General features: G+C 41.1%; 1 protein-coding gene across 1 annotated transcript; it reads left to right on the plus strand.

Moving 5' to 3' along the window:
* Positions 1-9,509: 9,509 nt before the first annotated feature.
* LOC311111346 (secretory carrier-associated membrane protein 5-like) lies at positions 9,510-15,023 on the plus strand (the record flags this gene model as incomplete). The annotated part of the gene is made up of 5 exons (XM_084154066.1): positions 9,510-9,654; positions 12,566-12,722; positions 13,006-13,107; positions 14,501-14,618; positions 14,832-15,023. The coding sequence occupies 5 exons, from the start codon at positions 9,510-9,512 to the stop codon at positions 15,021-15,023; spliced, it is 714 nt and encodes a 237-aa protein (XP_084010192.1).
* Between the last annotated feature and the right edge of the window lie 2,213 nt (positions 15,024-17,236).

Genomic DNA, 17,236 nt, shown 5'->3' on the forward strand with positions numbered 1-17,236 from the left:
GTGAAGGAAGCGGCTCTTATCCTAATTAGCTTAAAAGTAGATTTTAAATCTCAGTAAAAGGCTGTGTGGCTGTGAAAGGAAAGCTCGGTCCTGCTCTGCTAACATGTCGTCGTCTCAAGTGTCCCATCAATGTCGACGTTGTTAGCTGTGGGAGAGAGAGCCCCCACCACCAGCCCACTCTTATCTGTGTTTTGACTTTCTATTGAAGGTGCATGTCATTATAGATGGTTTTAATAAGCACTGTCGAGACTGGGCCTGCCGCTGGTGAATATTCATTGAGTACAGAGAGAGGGTCAGATAGGAACAGGAGAAAGGACGGGAGAGAGGGGGGGAAGGAGGGAAGGAGGGGGAGAGATAAGAGGAAAGAGTTGCAGGAGTCTTAAGAAGGGAAGCAAGGAGCTCCTGAAAGCCTGTTCAGAACATTTCAAAGACATTCATATTTCCATCTGTGAGTCTCTGATGGAGATTATGTGTAGCATGGAATATGTTCATGATACACACACATTAAGAGAATGGAGCTTATGTCTGTTCATTCTCTGCTGCCAGGGAGGCAAGAAGGATCTCTCCCAGAGATGTGCTGACCCCCAGTCGGCCCCTGTTACGTCTGAAAAGCTTCAGAGCCATTCCAACATAGAGATCTTATAAACTGGAAACAGACATTTCCTCTGGCTGGGAAGATTTTGGGGAATGATTCAAACATGACATCCCCCATTTGGGACTATACACTCTTAGAAAAAAGGGTTCCAAAACGGTTATTCGGCTGTCCCCATAGGCAAACCCTTTTTGGTTCCAAGTAGAACCCTTTTGGGTTTCATGAATAACCCTCTGTGGAAAGCGTTCTACATGGAACCCAAAAGGGTTATTCAAAGGGTTCTCCTATGGGGACAGCTGAATAACCCTTTTGGGTTTAGATAGCACCTTTCTTTCTAAGGATGTAGTAGCTCATCTCAATGATGGTGAAATTTCCAAATACCATGTGGCTTTTCTAAATACGGCCTGTTTATCTTCAACGCTCCAAAGCGTATCCATCCGCTGCGTTAGTTGGTGAGAGAAATATGGATCTTTTAGTCATCTACTGCAGATCAATAGGAGGCAGTGAGGGTTTGGCTGAGCTGAGCTGAGGGGCCAGGGTGTTCCGGGGGAGGTCTGTGATGCCCAGCAGTCCTCTCTCTCTCACAGGCCACTCTCCCCCGTCTCACCCCTGTCTCTAGTGAGGACAAGTGGACAGATGCCTACCTGCAACAGCGGACAGGCAGACGGGGGCCTTTGAATACTAATTGGCTTGTTTATTCATTTCTCAGAGCTCTCTCTCTGATACTGTCAGTTTTACACAGGCTAAATCGTATAGTATGTGATGTGTGTCATGCGTTTTGAGAAGAGGAGACTAGACAATGACTGTATTGTGTCTCCTTGGGCGAGCAGATGCCAGCCGTGCTATTTTTAAGGATTTCATCACTGACAGTTACTGCCATAACTTCTTAATGTGACACATCAGGCAGATAAAATAGTCCTTGTGGTTTTATAATATGAGTATTTTAAGCTTTTTTGTTGTTGCCAGACATGTCAACTGCCCTCAAAATACTTCTCTGTGTCATTGGAGAAGAATGAAGTGGGCTGCCAAACGACCTTCTTGTAGAGAAAACAGTGTGCAGGCCAATCTCTCCTCTCCCTGAAGCTGTGTGTGTGTGTTGTATTTGTGTGTGTGTGTGAGAGAGAGAGAGAGAGAGAGAGGGAGATTGAGAGAGAGAGATTGAGAGAGAGATGGAGAGAGAGAGAGGGAGAGAGAGAGGGAGAGAGAGAGAGGAAGAGAGTGTGTGTGTGAGTTCGTGATGCGTGTTTGCAGAGATGCTTGTCTGTGGCATCTTTTTTTTTCTTCTTATTTTTTTTTAGATCAGCTTAATATTGCAGATAGATTGTAACTTCCATCAATGTAATTGTCTGCATTACTTCCAATCCCCCATGTTTTATATATATATACAGTGGGGAGAACAAGTATTTGATACACTGCCGATTTTGAAGGTTTTCCTACTTACAAAGCATGTAGAGGTCTGTAATTTTTTATCATAGGTACACATCAACTGTGAGAGACGGAATCTAAAGCAAAAATCCAGAAAATCACATTGTATGATTTTTAAGTAATTAATTTGCATTTTATTGCATGACATAAGTATTTGATCACCTACCAACCAGTAAGAATTCCGGCTCTCACAGACCTGTTAGTTTTTCTTTAAGAAGCCCTCCTGTTCTCCACTCATTACCTGTATTAACTGCACCTGTTTGAACTCGTTACCTGTATAAAAGACACCTGTCCACACACTCAATCAAACAGACTCCAACCTCTCCACAATGACATCAGGGATAAAATTGTAGACCTGCACAAGGCTGGGATGGGCTACAGGACAATAGGCAAGCAGCTTGGTGAGAAGGCAACAACTGTTGGCGCAATTATTAGAAAATAGAAGAAGTTCAAGATGACGGTCAATCATCCTCGGTCTGGGGCTCCATGCAAGATCTCACCTCGTGGGGCATCAATGATCATGTGGAAGGTGAGGGATCAGCCCAGAACTACACAGCAGGACCTGGTCAATGACCTGAAGAGAGCTGGGACCACAGTCTCAAAGAAAACCATTAGTAACACACTACGCCGTCATGGATTCAAATCCTGCAGCGCACGCAAGGTCCCCCTGCTCAAGCCAGCGCATGTCCAGGCCCGTCTGAAGTTTGCCAATGACCATCTGGATGATCCAGAGGAGGAATGGGAGAAGGAAGAAGAAGGATGAGTACAACCCCAAGAACACCATCCCAACCGTGAAGCATGGAGGTGGAAACATCATTCTTTGGGGATGCTTTTCTGCAAAGGGGACAGGACGACTGCACCGTATTGAGGGGAAGATGGATGGGGCCATGTATCGTGAGATCTTGGCCAACAACCTCCTTCCCTCAGTAAGAGCATTGAAGATGGGTCGTGGCTGGGTCTTCCAGCATGACAACGACCCGAAACACACAGCCAGGGCAACTAAGGAGTGGCTCCGTAAGAATCATCTCAAGGTCCTGGAGTGGCCTAGCCAGTCTCCAGACCTGAACCCAATAGAAAATCTTTGGAGGGAGCTGAAAGTCTGTATTGCCCAGCGACAGCCCCGAAACCTGAAGGATCTGGAGAAGATCTGTATGGAGGAGTGGGCCAAAATCCCTTCTCCAGTGTGTGCAAACCTGGTCAAGACCTACAGGAAACGTATGATCTCTGTAATTGCAAACAAAGGTTTCTGTACCAAATATTAAGTTCTGCTTTTCTGATGTATCAAATACTTAAGTCATGCAATAAAATGCAAATTATTTTCTTAAAAATCATACAATGTCATTTTCTGGATTTTTGTTTTACATTCCGTCTCTCACAGTTGAAGTGTACCTGTGATAAAAATTACAGACCTCTACATGCTTTGTAAGTAGGAAAACCTGCAAAATCGGCAGTGTATCAAATACTTGTTCTCCCCACTGTATATATATATATACACACATACATACATATACACATACATATACATATATATATACTCACATACATACCCACATACATACATACATACATACATACATACATACATACATACATACATACATACATACATACATACATACATACATACACATCCTCAAAAAATATATATATATATTCCCCTTTATTACTTTCCAACCCCACCACCCTTTCCAACTTGGAGTAAACTAGTGAACAACAATGCTTAGGCCTCTACTTCCAGCTTATACTTACTATCTACATTTTATGGACACAGTCAATTCTACAATAATTATATTTTGTTTGTTTTTTCTCCTGAACTTCTTCTACTCTCAACCTCTCCGATAATTTTCATGATGTCCATTCGGTTTGCTTCTATATGCCATATCTTTCTAACTGTGCTCTTTCACAAAAGCTCCCAACCTACAACCTATATACTTATTATGGACACAGTATGCTTACATTATTAGTTACCTTGTTATTAGTTGTTGTTAGTTGTTATTAGTCCCATCCTTCAATTCCATTCAACACCTCCCATCTATATTTTAACACCATCCATACAGGATTTCTATTTGCCATATATATTTCAACTGTACTGTGATGTCTTACAAAAGTTCTGAACCTTTCTATTCTCATTGTTTCTACAGATTGTGAATTGAAAATATATATTTTTGCTAAAAGTATTATTATGTTATTGATCGATTGACTATGACTTTTCAGATCACCCAGTAATGCTATCTGCAAGGTTAGCTCCAGGTAAGTATTGCAATCCTTTAGCCATTCCTGGACCTGTGTCCAAAAACAAGCTACAAATGGACAGTACCAAAACAAATGATCTAATGATTCTGTCTCTTCGCAGCAAAATCTTCAGAGCTGGGAAGATTGTATCCATCATATAAATAACATTCTATTGGTAGCAAGAATTGTATATAATAATTTAAATTGAAAGATTCTAAGTTTTGAATCCGGTGTCGTTTTGCGTATCAGTTCATAAACACTATGCCATGGGATCGGTACGTCAAAAATCTCTTCCCAACTGTTTTGCAATCTATATGGGACGGCTGTCAATCCTTTGGTCCTGAAATGAAACTGATATACTTTTTTATTTATCACAGTTTTCCTTAACCAATTATGTTCTTTAATGCAAGGTCGACAGACAAGTTCCTTACTTTCTCCCCCTTCCACTTTCCTCTTACATTTTTGCGGTAAGGCTGCAATTATTTGGTTGTAATTTTGGGTAGAGCAGATATTTCCATATATTTTTGTTAGCTGCATGTGCGACATAACTCCACCAGTCCTACCGATGATATCATTTACGAAGATTATACCTTTTTTTTTTTTATGTTGTCAAAAAAAAAGGGTTTTTGTCAATTAGTATATTTGAGTTTAACCACAATATTTGTTGCATTATTTGTTCTGTCGTTTCTGGAGGATTAAATTGAAATTGCAACCAACTTTCTATGGCTTGTTTTAGAAATAGTGATATTTGGGAGATTATTTCCTTTTCAAATAACTGAAAGTGAGTGGTTGTAATCTGAATAAAGGGAAAAAGGCCATTCTTGAACATTGGGTGAGACAATCTTACTAATTTGCTTGAGAACCAGTTCGGATTTAAGTATAACTTTTGTATGACTGAAGCTTTTATTGATAGGTCTAATGCTTTAATATTTAATAATTTCTATCCTCCAAATGTATATTCATTATATAAATAGGCCCTTTTAATTTTGTCTGGCTTGCCGTTCCAAATAAAATGGAATATTTTTTTCTCACATAATTAAAAAAACTGTTCGCTAGGCGTAGGCAAGACCATAAGCAAATAGGTAAACTGGGATAATACTAAAGAGTTAATCAGGGTGATTTTTCCACAAATTGACAGGTATTTACCTTTCCACGGTAGCAAGATCTTATCTATTTTTGCTAACTTTCTATTAAAATATATTGAAGTGAGATCATTTATTTCCTTTGGGATATGTATTCCGAGTATATCCACATCACCATCAGACCATTTTATTGGTAAACTACATGCTAATGTAAATTTTTTATTTTTTAGTGATCCAATATGTAATATAGTACATTTGTCATAATTTGGTTGTAATCCAGAGAGGTTAGAAAATGTATCTAGATCCTCTATGAGGCTGTGGAGGGATTCTAGTTGTGGATTTAAAAGAAAACATGAATCATCAGCGTACAATGACATGTTTTTAAGCCCTGGATTTCTAATCCCCTGATATTATTGTTGGATCTGATTTTAATAGCTAACATCTCGATGGCCACGATAAATAGATATGCCGATAGTGGACAACCTTGTTTCACTCCTCTTGACAGTTTAAAACTTTCTGAGAAATAGCCATTATTTACTCTTTTACACCTAGGGTTACTATACATGAATTTGACCCATTTTATAAGAGATTCTCCAAAATTGAAATGCTCCAGGCATTTATATATAAACCCCAGTCGTACTTTATCAAATGCCTTTTCGAAGTCTGCTATGAATAGCAGGCCTGGTTTCTCAGATTTTCCATAGTGTTCTATTGTCTGTGGCATCTTACATTACTGTATTGGCCTCCAAGTGGCTGTGGGTTTACACGACTGGCAGCCTGAGAGCAGCAATGCATGCTCTACACATACCAAGCACCTTCTCAAGGGTTATGTGGATGCTGTGTGTAAGTGTGTGTGTGTTTTATGCAAGTGAAGTGTTTTTTAACTCACATGCACTGGGTGCATGTCAGTGGAGGCTGCTGAGGGGAGGACGGCTCATAATAATGGCTGGAATGGAGTAAATATTTTGGATACCATTCCATTCACTCCATTCCAGCCATTATACTCCACTGCAGCCATTATCATGAGCTGTCCTCCCCTCAGCAACCTCCACTGGTGCATGTGCAAACTTGGTGTCTCTGTATGTGGATGTTAGTTTTGCATTTATCTGCATATACTTTGAGTGTGAGTGTGTGTGTGTGTGTGTCTGTGTGTGAGAGAGAGTGAGAGTAGGTGAGTGAGGGAGAGCGAGAGAGAAAGAGTGTGAGAGTGAGTGAGTGAGTGAGTGAGTGAGTGAGAGCGAGAGAGAGAGAGAGAGAGAGATAGCGAGAGAGATAGCGAGAGAGATAGAGATAGAGAGAGAGAGAAAGAGATAGAGAGTGAGAAAGAGAGAGAGAGAGCATCGTAAACCCAGGAGAGTGAGCGTACTCTCTGAGTGCGTGTCTCTCTTTCTGTGTGTGTGTGTGTGTGTGTGTGTGTGTGTGTGTGTGTGTGTGTGTGTGTGTGTGTATGTGTGTGTGTGTGTATGTGTGTGTGTGTGTGTGTGTGTGTGTGTGTGTGTGTGTGTGTGTGTGTGTGAAGAGAGAGACCACACTCTGAACAAAAAGTAGAAACCCACAGCTATGAAAATAGTTGACTTACACAAACAGAGAAATAGGCACAGCAACTATTCATAGGTGAACCACGACAAGTCAAATGCAATTTTTTGGAAGCACTCCAAAATCATCTTCATTAGGCTATCTAAAATAGTACAGGAAAACGACCCAGAATCACCCAAGTAGCTTCAGCAGTAGCAGTAGCTGTAGCATACTGACCACGCTCAGTCACACTCATTCAGTTTGAGGAAAAGTGGATCACAGTGCCCCCTAAAGGTTGTTCAACAGAAGTGCTACTGCAGGATTCCTGTGTTCTCCTTCTTTGTTGTGAGGACTCCCACACCCTTCCTCTCAGCATGGGGCTCTTGGCATCCTCCAGTCGGTTTCAAAGCAAGGCCCCTGCCTGCCAACACAAGAATCAGGTTACTACAGGGCTTTAGTTATGAGGATTAAAAGCCCTCCTGTAGCTCAGTTGGTAGAGTATGGTGCTTGCAACGCAAGGGTTGTGGGTTCGATTCCCATGAGGGGCCAGTATGAAAAATGTATGCACTCACTAATTGTAAGTCGCTCTGGATAAGAGCGTCTGCTAAATGACTAAAATGTCAATTAGATCACAAAAAAAATAAGTAGTGGAAATCAAATTAAAATGTAACAACTTATTGTGCACTGCAAGGTTAAGCTCCTTATCTGTAGGTGAAAAGGGCTGGAGAGGCTCTATGGTCAATACATCCTAATTTGTCATGCTAAGCTATTTGAGGACAACGAAGGAAGGCCTATACCAGACAGTGCATTTTGGGTATGCCAGTCATTACTGTTGTAATAGATGTGTAGAATGTTTAACCAGTGTTGAAAATAAAGGTTGAGGTTTACTGTAAACAAGAGAAGCTTAGTGAAAAAGTCCACATGCTAAATTCATCCATCATAAATCTTTACAAAATAAATGTCATATTACTCTGTAAGATGAGGAACATTCAGAGGATGAGTATGTCAAGGGGATAGATAGATGATAGAGTAACTCTAATCAGTAAAGCTGTACTGAACTGAACCCCCTAGCTGGCAAACCAGAAACCAACCAATATCAACACTGCCATCTGCTGGCTAACATCCCTTCCTGTTTGATACATTATTGCGTGAAGACATTAACACACTGTAAACACTGTTAGTGCTCCCTATAAACCCCATGGCCCCTATTGAACAGTGTAAATGAGAACCCTCACAGACCGTAATTGCTGACCATTATTTCTGCACACGAATATCAACCATTAAGTGAAAGATTTTATGCCAATGATTAACCAAAATACCTACTACTTGATCATTATTGATCAATAATCCTGTATTTAATTAATGTCAAAAACATTCATTTGGTGACAATCATGAGTCAAATGATCGAAGCCCACCAGTAACACCAGAGTAGGTCACTGATTAGATGGCTTTCTCTGTAGACAGCGGGAAATTAACTTCAGCACCGTGGAGAGCAGCCGCCATGGAACGAGGGAGAGCAAGATAGCGATTCGACCGTAATGTTAAAGACGCAGATATCGCGAGTAGAGAGCAGTGTGCCGATTGGTCAGAACTGATGGCACAGGAGATTTACGGACGATGATAGGACAGCTACGGCATTGAAGATGTATTACCTCCACGATCTCGTATAAAAAAGTAAAAGAACAGTGATTTATTCTACTTTATCTCTTTATTATCGAGCTTTCTCATTCCTCATATTCGATGAGGTGGAACTGATAGCATGCAGCGGAGGGACAGAACATTGTAAATAGCAACAGTGCGCTCAGGACAGGAGGAGGTAAGCCGATTATGTTTACAAAGGAAGTTCGTAATGCAAGGCAGTTGGGGTCAGATGATCCCTATCAGGATAGAACTAACTTCAAAGATAGCGGTTTGACTTGAAGCGAGTACCGGTAGTATATGGGTCTATTCAGCAAATTAAAATCAAAACACTGCGAATGTTAGGTTATTGACTGGGGTGTTCGTGAATACTCTGGCTGCTTTATTGAGTCTCCACTTTTACTCGCACACCGGAAGAATCACAGTTCTTAAACCCTGAAGAGCCACCATTGAGCCGATGCCTCCAACACGTCTCTGTGTGTGTCAGTAAATCTCTTCAGTCGAATGTGACACGTGACAACGTTAAGATTATAGATCTTGAAAACACTGTATTGGATAAAAGCATAGCTACAGTATATCATAAGTGGTGTCACACATAGGCTGCACACTGCCATAATTGATTAATCTCTTTCTTTCAATAGTCTTTGTTCAATTAATAATGTTAGGCGACTAATATAATGTGCAAATACATTTCACCTGTGAGTGAGAAAGCTGATGTTTAGTGTTGTTACTGAGTTTTAGAATGACTGCATTTACAAAGCTACACTTCCTTTATTTTTAGATTCAAGAGATTGAGGACCAAAACAATCCGAACAACAAAATCAACACTCATGGCTGGTAAGGATTTGCATGAATTGAAATTGACACACAGCATGCATATGTTTTGGTACATAATCATGGTGTTCTATAAAAAGTAATTTACTGTAATGTTTGGCTAGTCTCTCATCAACCAATCATACAAACACTAGTATCTACCCTAACATGACACACCTACCAATGCCACCGATGTATTATTGACTCATGAAATGATTGCCATTTCTCCAGCAGAGAATAACTTCCCTCCAATACCGGGGTTCATCCCCCTGCAGCCATGTTTCTACCAGGACTTTGATGAGGAGATCCCTGAACAGCATCGCACCATGTGCAAGAGACTCTACCACCTGTGGATCTGTGAGTGCCCACGGTCTACTACCCACAGCCCATACTAGAACAACTCTAGTCAGCCACTCTGTCATAGAGTTCACATATTTAGGAGTTATGAGTTGTTATACCTCTTTCACACTGCTGAGCCTAGCCAAGTGAGCCTAGCCAAGCTGCACTGCGCTGGCCTGAATACACATCAACCATAGTTGCTGGAACTGTGCTGGAAAGGAACATGTAAAAGGAAAATAACTGTGCAAGGACAGTACGGTTCAGGAAGCCACAATAGTGTGAAACAAGTTTCCCCTCTGTGCAGAGTTTTTGTGTAGCCCTCTCTCCAGTGTAGCTTACTGTTTAGATTAGATCATTGTGGTGAACACACGAGAGCTGACAGTTAACCTCTCCCATGCCACATGGGTTGTCTTTATCCACCACAGCTACAAAGAATGACAGAGGGTGTTCTGCTGTAACTAGATATTTGTATGTCAGTGGCGGTCAGTGCCGTTTAAGATGAGGGAGGACCATTTTTAAAAATGAGCATGGCCTTATTTCTATTACAGCATATTGGATGACAGTCATTCATATTACATTCACCCAGCTCATTGTAACATCGATAGGTTTAGGCTACTACATGATACTCAAATTATCCCTATACCCATCATGAGGTTGCTACAATCTAGCCAACAAATTAAAGTTTACAATGTAGGTGCACAGGTCGAGAGAAAAATGTGAGTAATCAAGGTGACAGACAGTGACACATTCAGTACCACCTTGCACACTCTTGCCTGCATCTAGCTGATCTAAGGCGTAATCATAAGTCCAATAGTTGCAAACAAGAGTTTCTATTGGACAAATTCAGGTATGTTTATCCCCGTTTTGTTCCGTTTGCTTCCGTTTAAGAAACGTTTTTAATCAGAATTCGGCGGGATGAATACACCCATGATCACCACAAACACAGTTCACTTTCATAGTAGCCACATACAAACAGCATGATCATTTGCTCGTTGTATAATTTATTCTCAGATCTACGCACTCTTCTCCTCTCACATTTTCCCTTCGGTTGTGGACTTCAGTGCACAATACAACAGCTGTCTGTGACCAGGCGAAAAAATCTAATAAACCCACTACAATCATGCAGTACAGTGTACAGCAAGCAGTTTAGCAGTTACACCGGCGGGCCCCGGTGGCAATAAATTAAGAAAAACCAAAAGCTTACCTTGACTTGGAAGAGTTCCAGTATTGGATAGCCATAGCCAACTAGCTAACATAGCATCCCTCTCTGTTTGAGCTGGGTGTTTGAGTAGGCTAAACTAGCTATCTGCATTCACTAGCTAGGTAAGTGAAAGTGAATGTGAAAAAAGAATACAACTAAACATAGCTAGCTCTTGCTTTCGCTCTCGCTCTCACTCTCTCTCTCTCTCTCTCTTTCTCTCTCTCTCTCTCTCTCTCTCTCTCTCTCTCTCTCTCTCTCTCTCTCTCTCACTCTCTCTCTCTCTCTCTCTCTTGCTTCTTAATTTTTGAAAAAAGTAATTTGTTCAAAACTGTTCAACTATTGTCTTTGTCTATTTGAGTCAACTACTCACCACATTTTATACACTGCAGTGCTAGCTAGCTGTAGCTTATGCTTTCAGTACTAGATTCATTCTCTGATCCTTTGATTGGGATGACAACATGCCAGTTCATACTACAAGAGCTCTTATAGGTTGGAGAACATCCTCCGGAAGTTGTCATAATTACTGTGTAAGTCTATGGAAGGGGTTGAGAACCATTAGCTTCCTAGGTTTTGTATTGAAGTCAATGTACCCAGAGGAGGACAGAAACTAGCTGTCCCCCGGCTACACCATGGTGCTACCCCAGAGAGTGCTGTTGAGGATACTGTAGACCTTCATTGCAAAACAGTGTTTTAATCAATTATTTGGTGACTTGAATATATTTAGTATAATTCGATCTAAAAAGGATAACTTTTTTATTGTTTCACTATTTACATTTTTCTGAAATTCACTGAGGAGGATGGTCCTCCCCTTCCTCCTCTGAGGAGCCTCCACTGGTGTATTTGTCATCCAGGCCCATGGGAGATTATGCATTTGCTGCCCCTTCTTCTCATCTAATGACTTATCTTTTACTCTCTCTGCAGATCCCCCCATTAAGTGATTTTTAAACATTTAAACAGGTATTCTGTACCTCTGCGTTTGCACTTCTACACCACTAACAGTGTTGATGGAATAAACTCTTATATCCTTCCTCTCATTCCTTTTGTGTGTTGTGCTTGCTCTGCATGTTTGATGTTTCTATGAGTTTATGTTTCTATGATTTCAGTCATTCTAAAATGTATTTTAATCCCTTAAACTCATCTCATTGAATAGTCACCCTTGTTGCATTAAATGAATAGACAGAATTGTACAGAAAACTCTAAAGTATTTTTTGCACAACTTAACCAACAAAAGTACTTCTAGCCTTCACTTTGTTTCTTTGCCGGAGATGAAAAAAGGCTAATCACTTAATGAGTCTATTATTATAGCTTTGGTTGGGTTTGTAGCTCAGATGTAGGGATATCTCTTCCCTTTGTGGACCAGTAATTGAAGCTGATTGGCTGCCTGTGGTAGTTCTGTGGAGCAGGTTGGAACTGAACCCCTAGCTCACGCAGTGCTCTAATTACAACCAATTCCATCTTAAGAGGAGTAGGTTTGCTAGATTACTGAGACAGAGCAAAACAGAGAAGAAGAAAGAAAATGTGGACACCCGCAGAAAGGGCACTCAAGGAACCGGAGTGGACAGAAAGTGCACATTTATCTAAGAGCTATTCTGACTGAGTGGAGTGTAGCACTTACTGGCTCTCTATCCTGCCATGCACCATGGTTCCCTGACTGGTGTTATTGTTATACTTTTGCATTGTTCTACTGGTGTGAATAACAGTGTGTTCTCCCGGTGGTGTGTTTTGTAGTGCATGCAATCACCCTGGCTGTGAATCTGGTGGGCTGCTTTGTTTGGATGCTGGGTGGAGGGGGCGTGACAAATTTTGGCATGGCCATCATATGGTTGATTCTCTTCACCCCCTGCTCCTATGTGTGCTGGTTCAGGCCCATCTACAAGGCCTTCAAGTAAGTGGATTTCAGACACACCCATAAGGTATCCAACTATCACTAGATCATTTTAAGCTTTAACTAGTGCCCATAGTTTTTCTTGATCAGGCTATGTGGTCAGGAAAACCCTCCAGTCCTACTTTGACACCATTATGCTTGATCATAGTGATATACTGTCAGTCAAGGGAAATCAGTTACCGCCAAGAGAAATCTTGAAAAGTGATTTACTTATTAACAAGTACCACACTGTATAATGTGTTGTGTGTCTGTGGACTTACAATTCCTTTTGTTGTTCTCCTAGGACTGACAGCTCGTTCAACTTCATGGCGTTCTTCTTTGTGTTCATGGCCCAGGTGGGCATCAGTATCATCCAATGCATAGGGATCCCAGGCTGGGGAAACTGGTAAGACTAACTGGTTACACATTAAAATAACCTTAATTAATAAGCCCATTATGAATGATTATACACATGTATTAATGCTTAGAAATTCTCCATAAAGTATTATAAATGAAAGTTATTGTGTTACCGACAAACTCTGTTTAGCCAAAAAAATTATGTCTTTAAAACGACAGCAGTATAACCTCCTACATTACCACACCCTGTCATACCATTAATAGCCTCACTCAGGACATTTATAACTTAATTCTGTCATTTGAGTTTAAGGCTGTTAAGGGCTAAATGTCACCTGGCTTCACTTTGATTAGCAGATATCATTGTAATGGCAGCTTCCATCAAGTGTATAAATGTCAACATTCAGAAATGGATGGTTATATGTGTGGGACATAAAACCTTTTTAAGGATGATCCACGATATTAACCGACTACATAAAGTGATCCTGATCGCTGTCATTTTAAGTTCAACTGTTCGTTATAGCATCATAATAATATAAATAATATGCCATTTAGCAGACGCTTTTATCCAAAGCGACTTACAGTCATGCGTGCATACATTTTTGTGTATGGGTGGTTCCGGGGATCGAACCCACTACCTTGGCGTTACAAGCGCCGTGCTCTACCAGCTGAGCTACAGAGGACCACTCCGTCTTCTACTATTTTGTGAAGTGGATTACTTTACTTTACTACAATTGATACCATTGTCATGACGATGATGAGGATGATAATAGTCTTATTTTCAGCATCAATGAGAGTTTTAGCTTTAGCTTCAGTGCATCAGTGTTCTCATAAAGCATTTATCCTGCAGACATACTGTACACTGAGTATACAAAACATTAAGAACACCTGCTCTTTCCATGACATAGACTGATCAGGTGAATCCAGGTGAAAGTCATGATCCCTTATTGATGTCACTTGTTAAATCCACTTCAATCAGTGTAGATGAAGGGGAGGAGAAAGCTTTTTAAAGAAGGATTTTAAAGTCTTGAGACAGTTGAGACATGTATTGTGTATGTGTGCCATTAAGAGGGTGAATGGGCAAGACAAAATATTGAAGTGCCTTTGAACGGGGTATGGTAGTATGTGCCAGGCACACCGGGTTGTGTCAAGAACTGCAACGCTGCTCGGTTTTTTACGCTCAACAGTATTCCATGAGTATCAAGAATGGTCCACCACCCAAAGGACATCCAGCCAACTTGACACAACTGTGGGAAGCAACAACATGGACCAGTATCCCTGTGGAACGATTTCAACACCTTGTAGAGTCCATTTACTGACAAATTGAGGCAGTTTTGAGGGCAAAAGGAGCTGCAACTCAATATTAGGAAGGTGTTCCTAATGTTCAGTATACTCAGTGTAATAGAGCAAATGGTAACTGTCTTCTTCTCCTCTACACCTGTCAGCGGCTGGCTGGCCACCATCTCTTTCTTCAGCTACAACCTTTGGATCGCCTTGCTGATGCTCATCCCCACCCTCTTTTTCACTGCCACGGCAACGCTGTCCTTCATCGCCCTCACCAAGGCAAGTCTGTGTCCTCTGTGTTCCGTCACAACCATGGGAAACGTAGAGCATGAAGATGTTTATGGTTTCACAGGTCTGGTGATCTTTATGTCACTCACTCATGCCCATTGTGCCGGCTGGTGCATAGGGAAGCAACAAAGGTCTCCATTGCTCTCTGTCATCTTTATGTGCAGCCTGACATTTTCCTGTTGTCCTTCTGCTCCTTCTCTCCAGGTCCATAACTTCTACCGTGGCAGCGGGGGCAGCATAGGCAAGGCCCAGGAGGAGTGGACCACAGGGGCCTGGAAGAACCCCCACATCCAACAGGCAGCACAGCAGGCAGCTATGGGGGCCGCCACGGGGGCCATGATGCCGGACCAACAGTACTCCAGCAACACCCCACAGTACAACGACAACCAGATGTAGGGGATGAAGTGGAGGGAGGGAGGCATGTCAAAGCATGAGCAGGAGTTGGGTATCTGTTTATCCCATCCCAATAAAGTGTGTCTCTATCGCAGCAGCTCTTTCTATAGGGCAGGGGTCGTCAACCTTTTTTTTGCCCAGGGACCCCCTCCCAGGCAAACGGGCAACCCAGGGACCCCCATCATACGTTAGCAATTTCTTCTCACATGTCTTGTCTTAACATCAGGTGAATGATAATGGCAAGGAGAAGTAATCAACATTTAAAAAATGAGTAGATTTGGTAGATAGTTTTTCATTATTTTGACCTCCCCACATTATAATTGGGAAAGGAAGTGTAAACTCTAACATAGCCTATTAGCTAGAAAAGTAACTCCAAACACATTTTTGCTAAAAGCAGCTGTTTAGCTGGTTGAACAAAGGTTAGCCATATGTTGGCAAAAATGTATGTCCAGGTCAAGAAAGCTTACCAGCAGCCAGCGGCACTTGACGCACTGGTAGCCTATGTAATTGGCTCCAAAGAGTGTAATTTGCTCTATATTAGGAGTTGAGAAATAATGTTGACATCATTAGAAAGAAGATATTCTCCTCTTTTCTACTGTAATCATTTATTCTGTTGTTGCTAGCGATATACCCCTGCTATAGGGCAATACACTACACTACCACACTACACCAGCTGACAAGACAACATTTCATGTTCTCAGCATCTACACTGAATGACAGTATCTGGTTTCTACTGTGTGATGTCATATTTCTGCTTCTGCTGCTTTGTTTTGACGTGTCACATCAAAGATGTGTCCCTATGTTATGTCACTGTGTTAGCAGGGCCCTGTGGCCACCTGCACACAGCATCAACTCTGCTTGTCAGAGCTCATTCTGATCACCTACTGTCCTCTCCTCAGTGGTCTTTGGGGTGGTGGTGGTTTTTGGTAGCCTCCTCCTGCTCTTGACTTGTAAAGTAATGCTTATGATATAGTATTTAAATTATACATTTGTTTGTTTTATACAGTAAGTTACTGGACTCTAGGTTTTGTCGTGAATAAATGTAGTCAGTGGCTGTAGGAAGAGAGGCGTGTATGACTGTGTTTGAATGCAGTACTATTAACATATTTATTTTATCTACTGAAATGTAAAAATTGATAAAAACATTTTATTACAGAATGTAGCACTGAAATAACTTTAATATTTGACCAGGAGTGTTTATGTACAGTAGGAGATAGCTTATTTGGTAATACATATGTATGTTTATGAATGCATTACTCAATCAAGGGAATTCCAGTTGATTGAACAAAAAGGGCTATCCTCTGAGCTATCAGGGTGCTTTGTGATTCTCAGGTAAAGCAAAGCTATAAACACTGAACACAAACTGTGAACCTTTTCTGTTTACGTCCATGTGTATGTTTTTGATAGCTTATATAATATGTATTTCAAATGAAACCATAATCCTGTTGCCTCAGGGGTATTAGTTTTATTTGATTCATTATGTAACTTGAAAAAATGGTTGCACTAAAATAAGACAAGGTATTACTGTGAGGTAAAGGTCAGTATGTACTGTAGTATTAGAGACGTGTAGAAAAGTACGCTCTTTTCTCTTATTTATCAATATTATTTTAACCCTTTAAACTTGATATTAGAGCAGCACTCAACTACTGAATGTGTGAAAGTCCTCAAAATGGCAGTATCTCACATTTTACTGCAGACATCTGAATGTGGATACCATTGAAAGAAGCAATAACTCCTGTTTTTATCAAATTCATAGTATACACCGCCTTTGATTTAATATTGAGGAGGTAGTGAGATTTGGAACTCCACTTCCTTTGAATTTGGCCTGGACGTTGGTGTTGGTGTCCCTGGGGTTCACTGTCTACACTGATATCTTTCATCAGGCTAGCTCAGAGGCTGTTTTAAAGAGCTTCAATGGAGAGCTAACTGTGTGCTCCCAGCTCCCAACCTGAGATGAAAGATTACAGGCCAGTCGCATTTTCATTTTCCACAGTCATGGAAATGGGACTTTCTTCTAATAGTCTGAGAAGTAATGAATGCATACCAAAACAATGAACTATTTGTAGGGGACTATTGTACAATATGTCTTTAGAGCAAGGCTCTCCAACCCTGCTCCTGGAGAGCATTAACGTCCTATAGGTTTTCGCTCCAATCCTAATCTTGCGCACCTGATTCTAATAATTAGCTGTTTGATCATCTGAATCAGGTAAATTACA

This window comes from Coregonus lavaretus (genome assembly GCF_964263955.1).
Source record: "Coregonus lavaretus genome assembly, chromosome: 37".
Taxonomy (NCBI): Eukaryota; Metazoa; Chordata; class Actinopteri; order Salmoniformes; family Salmonidae; genus Coregonus; species Coregonus lavaretus.